Source organism: Stegastes partitus, unplaced genomic scaffold, assembly GCF_000690725.1.
Source record: "Stegastes partitus isolate 25-593 unplaced genomic scaffold, Stegastes_partitus-1.0.2 Scaffold1019, whole genome shotgun sequence".
Classification (NCBI taxonomy): Eukaryota; Metazoa; Chordata; class Actinopteri; family Pomacentridae; genus Stegastes; species Stegastes partitus.
In genome coordinates, this window is record NW_007578750.1 from 1 (window position 1) to 5610 (window position 5610).

The following is a 5610-nucleotide window of genomic DNA, read 5'->3' on the forward strand; positions in this document are numbered from 1 at the left end:
TTTAACCTCTGTATGTACCCGACTGAAACACTTACTGAGTTCTACATTTAACATAGAAGCTGAAGCGATTTGCTGATTCATCAGTTTGTTAATCAAGAGAAAATGAATCAGCATCTTTTAGTGATTGGACAATCATTGTGTAATGTTTTCTTTTATTCTCAACATTGAAAATTTACTAATTGCCCTTTTACATTATAGGAATTTAAAGCTCTTTGGATTTTGGACAGTTGGTAGAGCCTAAACAGGGCTAATGACATTTTTCAGTTGTCTTTTTATTATTTTTTGAAAAACCAGATATGAGGAATGAACAACGAGTGTTTCGGTGAGAAACAGCGAATGCATACACAAGGGTGAGCGTTTCCATGAAAGCTCCACCTTTAATCAAGGATAAGAATCCTGCACACTGAGGCCGCCCTACCTCTCTGTAGGCCCACTGCCCCTGCGTGTGGACGGTGCGGTGACACTCCGTGTACTGGCTGGCGGACTCGGGCTCTGATGAATGCCTCTGGAAGGAGCAGCCGAACTGGAGACTCTTGTCCTGCGTTGGCACGGCGATGCTGAGCCCCGGGAAGCCCTCGGGGTCCAGGTCAGCCTGCACGCTCGCCGTCACGCTGTTGGAGCGCTTGAAACGAGCGCGCCTGCAAGACAAGAAGTCACAGCGGGGCCCAGAGCAATCCAGTCACACAGTATCGCATGCACAAGCCTTTCTCAAGTGTTTATTTTTTCCCCCCCTTCTTCTAATAATCGCACATTTCTTTTTGCGCGAGCTGTCACCGCAGTCACTACTGCTCACTTGCTTGTGATAAGTCCTGCTAAATCCTCTGGCATATGACGCACCAGTGTGTGCAAATGTCACGTCAGCGGACTCAGTAATGACTGTTTACTCTATTACAAGTTTATCCCCCCCCCACCTCCCCACCTCCCCTCATCCTTGTTTGCTGTCTGATGAGGTGTGACTCAGATTTCCGCTATCGGCCTCCTGTTTTCTCCTCGGATGTCGCGCTGTCATCCTCCATGACTGCGTGAGGTGAACACAGTTACCAGGTGAGCGATCGCACACCGCTCGAGGTTTGGGAGTAGCGAGCGCTCTTCATGCATGCGTGCAAATCTGACCCGTTCGCAGCGCTGGATATAATTAGGAGAAGGGCTGAGTCACGTGCGAAAGTCATGTTGAGTGTATGATTTGCAGTTGTCATGGTTACACCCACTAATGGCGAAAAAACAATACATTCTCGGAACAAAGCATCACTGAATTCAAGCTGTGATGTCTGATGAAATGTTAAATGAAATAATAGGATCTAGCCTAGAAATCAACCATAGGTGGCTGCACTGTTGGACGCCCAGGAGATGAAGGCTTTTTCCCCCCAGATTATCAAGTAAAATTATTCACATAAATTACTGTACAAATACCAAAAGTTCTTGATGAAGGCACATATTTTGGGGCTAAAGATAAATGATCAAACAAACAAATGCGCATTTTAGTTTGCAAATTTGTGTGCTCATAATGAATGAAGTTACTTAAAATGCCAGGCAAAACAAACAGCTCTAAGAGTTGGGGAGAGATTTGGAAAGAAATACTTTTCCGCCGCTTTGATTTTCTAAGTTTTTGTTGTTCCTTTACCTCTTGTCATCTTCCACTTGGACTCCTATCGAGTGGACCTCTGTAAGAGCTTTGCCCTCCGCATCTGAATCTGACAGCGTCTCTGAACTGTCCACCTGCAGCAGAAGAAACCACAGTTGCTGAAGGCTATCGTACGTAACTGGAAATGAAGGAATAGTGAGACAGAAATGGCTCCAGCAGACTGTCAGCTTTAACTCAACATGAGTCCTACAACACAAGGACACAGCTCGCCTCGCTTTGTCCGAAGGTTATTCACCAAACAGCACCTCCAAAGTTCACTAGTTATTATAAAAAAAAGTCCCGACAGAAACCCAAGAGCAGGAAAGTCAATATGTCGTTTTATATGAGGTTAAAGAGGGGTAATATAGTGAACAATGCCAGAACAGCTGTTTCCCCCTTTTGTTGTTTTACTAAGTGAAGCTGCAGAGTGTCTTAAAACTGAACAGATACTGGCTGAAGAATATGAATGTATTTTCCAAAATGGCAAACGGTACTATTTATACCACTATTACGTCTATGTGTTAAAAATGGATCTATATCCAGAGGCAAGGTTTGAGATTACCAAGGTAACCACAGGGTTTAACTGGACTGTTTACAGAACTACAATAGTGGTTCACTTCTTCGTGGAGTACATCGCCATGGCAACTCATGCCGACTGCCTCACCTGCTCCGGATCAGGTTATGTTTAAGGTAGCGGATCAATGCATCTTAAAGCATCGCTACTGACCAATCAGCTTACACACAATTACAACTTTAGCTCATCTATTTCTGTCTTAAAGATAACGCAGTGATACTGATAAGTCTGCAACTTATGCATTCATAAAGTCACCGGTTTTGGCTTGACTGCAGCAGCTGTGTTGCTTTTAGCCGGCATTCATTTTTTTTTAACTCCTCATATTGGTTTAGAATTATAGTTTCTAGTGGGGATTTTTTTTAAAACATTGCTGAAATATCCCCATTTATCAGACCCAGTAAATGCACAAAAACAGAAACAATCTTTAGATTTTCAATTTTCCGAGTGTCCTTGAACTCATCATGTGGTTCTGTTGGCAAAAATAACTAAATCTAAGACTGAAATTATGACATATATGCATATATATATATATATATATTAAAATCAGAATCACTTTCTTTTATGTCTAATTTAAACATTTGCCAAAAACCTCAAAATTCTACACAAAAAACGGACTCAGTGGTGACCTACAATCACATTACAAACACTCAGGGACCTTCAACTGAACTGGACTGAACTGCAGGCTGTGTTTACCCAGAGCAGATAAGAAAGCATGGAAACAAATTAAAAATGTAAACAGTAAAATATCTGTCACATGTGGAGCTACCGTTCTTTTTCCAGTTTTGGCAGCAACTGTGGCCAACTTTAAAAATGTTGTACATGATTCTGCTTTAATTTATTTATTTTTTTAATAATCTAATTAATTCAGCTTCATCATTTTTTGACATAACTGTGTTTTACTGCACAAAAGAAATGTTTTGCATTCTCTCTACTTCTAGTCTGAGTCGTGCTGTTTCCATAGAGGTGGAGGACTTTATATTGCAGTGAAAAATGAAATAGGTCCAAAAATGTGAGGGGATCAGAAATGACTAGAAATCACTTGGCGTTGAGAGGGTTAGTTAATCTAAATAGACTAATGTGCAAAAATGTTTTTAAAAAATGATGCATGATAGTTATAGTTACAATTTTAAAGAAGCAGGTCTGTGCTTTCTCACCTGCACAGCTATGGAAGGTCTCCACTTTCTGCCGCCGCGTCCTTCGTCCTGCCCTCCTACTTTACTCAGCACTATACTATTCTGAGGCAGAGACGCCGACTTCCCCAGGCTGCCTCCGACCCTGCCGTCCCTCTCCCTGGCTGGCCTCGGCGGCCCCTCCAGGAGACTGTCAGCAGAGCTGCTGTGCTTGGCCCTCACCCCGACGCCCGGACCCCCTCCATAGGGCACCAGCTCCCTCGACCCCCTGACCCCATCTAGGCTCTCTGCGGAATTACTGTGCTGTCTGGAACGTCCAGGGCCGCTGGCCGTGTAGTAGCCGCCTCTGGAGGCGCGACCTGAGGGCCCGTCAGAGCTACCCAGGTCCACGGAGTTGCTGTGCTGCTTGGGGCGCCCGGGGCCGGAGCTCGAGGCCAGCTGTCCGCTACTCTGGTAGTAGGCATCCTGGGTGGACTCGGTGCTGCTCTGGGCTCGCACCGAGAGCGAAGACTTTGACATGCGAGGTGGGAGTGGGGGAGGAGCACCTTTACGATAAGGAAAGACTGAAGTGTCAGAAGAGCAGAGGAAAGGGAAGACAGAGGCAAAGAGGGTTGTTATAAGTAAAATGGGTAATAGATCAACAGGAGCAGAGGAGGTGGATACTTACAGAAGGGACAGACTGGAGGGAAAATGTGACAGGAAAGAATGAAACAAAGCAGGGGAAAATGCAGAGGAGACCAGTACAGAAAGATAGGGAGAAAACAACAAAACACATTAACTATGTCAAGATGTGGCAGAAAGATTCACAAACATAACATCACAAAAAAAAAAAAAAAATCAGCTTTTAGTATGAATTTCAGTGAAAGGCGCGGAGTGAAGTGCCGGAAAAAGACAGACATGCCAGAAGTGACAAAAGAAACCCTCTTCCCTTGAGCTAACTTAACTCTGCTTCTTAAGGAGACAAAGCAATTTCCAGGGAGAAATACTAAAACGAGACGTGCAGATTCTTCCTCTTCTTCCCCCTCCTTCGCAGCGTCGTCTTCGTATGCACAGTTTATTTTCAGAGTGCAAAAGACGACGACTGCGACGCTCCAACCTCCCCATGTGTGCATACATCTATGTAGGTGTGTGAGCATGTGTGTTGATGTAAATGACACTTCACAGAGGCTTTAATAGATCTCAGGGGAGGATTTGCTGGAAGCTAAGAAATTTGAGTCCTGCAAAGGCACTAAAAAAAGTGGCTCCACTGAACAAACACGCAAAAGCAAATACATGCACCCACACACACATAATCACAAACTACTGCAGACGGATTGCATATCAGGCTTGAGCATTATTAGGAGGAATTATCAGGAAAAAAACAAACATCACAAAGAGTGAGGGGAAGAGAGAAGGCAAAGAAATGAAACCACGCCAGGAAGACAGAAGCAGTTGGAGACAGTGAGCCATCATCATAATCAGGAGTGTTCCTGTACCTATTACTGAGCCTGAGAAAACCTGCAGTCGCACAGGGGAGGGTGACGGAAGAGATGAGATACAAAGACAAGAGAGAGAACAAAGAGAATGCACAATAACGTACACGCAGCTCTGTGCTTATAGCGCATACATGCAAAAGGCTCGGGTAGGAAAAAGTGAGACGGACTTGAGAGAAGAGAAATGAGAAATTAAAAATGGATGCACACATGGCAAGCAGATGAGCGGCGAGTGAAGAGGGTTTTGTGGATGTGCATAGATTTGCTTTTGTCAACGCTGAACAGACGCAGGTTGTCACAACATTCCTTCTCCCACTGCGTCTCCCACCAGGTTGCTGCCACATAAAAGGCAACATCTTATCTAACGTTTCAACAACCACAGGCTTTCAGGTGAGCAAGCACACTCACCGGCCCCGCCCTTGATGCTTCCCTGGGGGCCGGACATGGAGAAGACGGAGAGGCAGTCGTCATCCTGGGAGCAGCCGGCCTGGATGGCGCGAACGTAGCTGTGGCTGCGAGTGCGAAACACGCCGGGAAGATCCAAGGCCTCGACAGCTTGGGACTCCACCTCCCCGAACATGGTCTCGCACACGGCCTCGAACTGGCGGTTCAACGTGTCCCCCAGCTGGAGAGCGAAGAAGGGGCGGTGATGTAAAGTTCACAGAAAACAGATGCCATCAAACCACTGTTAGCTGTTACCTGTGAGCTGGTCAGAGAGCGGGTGTAACTACGAGAGCGGGTGTGGGTTTTGGGCGCCGTCCGGTTGTTGGTCGGGTAGGAATCTGTGCACTGCTTACACGAGTACCTGGAATA

General features: G+C 45.5%; 1 protein-coding gene across 1 annotated transcript in view; it reads right to left on the reverse strand.

The window, feature by feature from the left end:
- Nucleotides 1-418: 418 nt before the first annotated feature.
- dlgap3 (discs, large (Drosophila) homolog-associated protein 3) overlaps nucleotides 419-5610 on the reverse strand; it is a gene marked incomplete at its 3' end in the record, with an annotated part of 17439 nt that continues 12247 nt past the window's right edge. The window contains exons 2-7 of the mRNA XM_008295095.1: nucleotides 5497-5602; nucleotides 5206-5422; nucleotides 3993-4004; nucleotides 3350-3870; nucleotides 1622-1716; nucleotides 419-638 (exon numbers count right to left, since the gene is read on the reverse strand). Coding sequence (XP_008293317.1) covers nucleotides 419-638; nucleotides 1622-1716; nucleotides 3350-3870; nucleotides 3993-4004; nucleotides 5206-5422; nucleotides 5497-5602 — 1171 coding nt within the window. The remainder of the gene's footprint in view (nucleotides 639-1621; nucleotides 1717-3349; nucleotides 3871-3992; nucleotides 4005-5205; nucleotides 5423-5496; nucleotides 5603-5610) is intronic.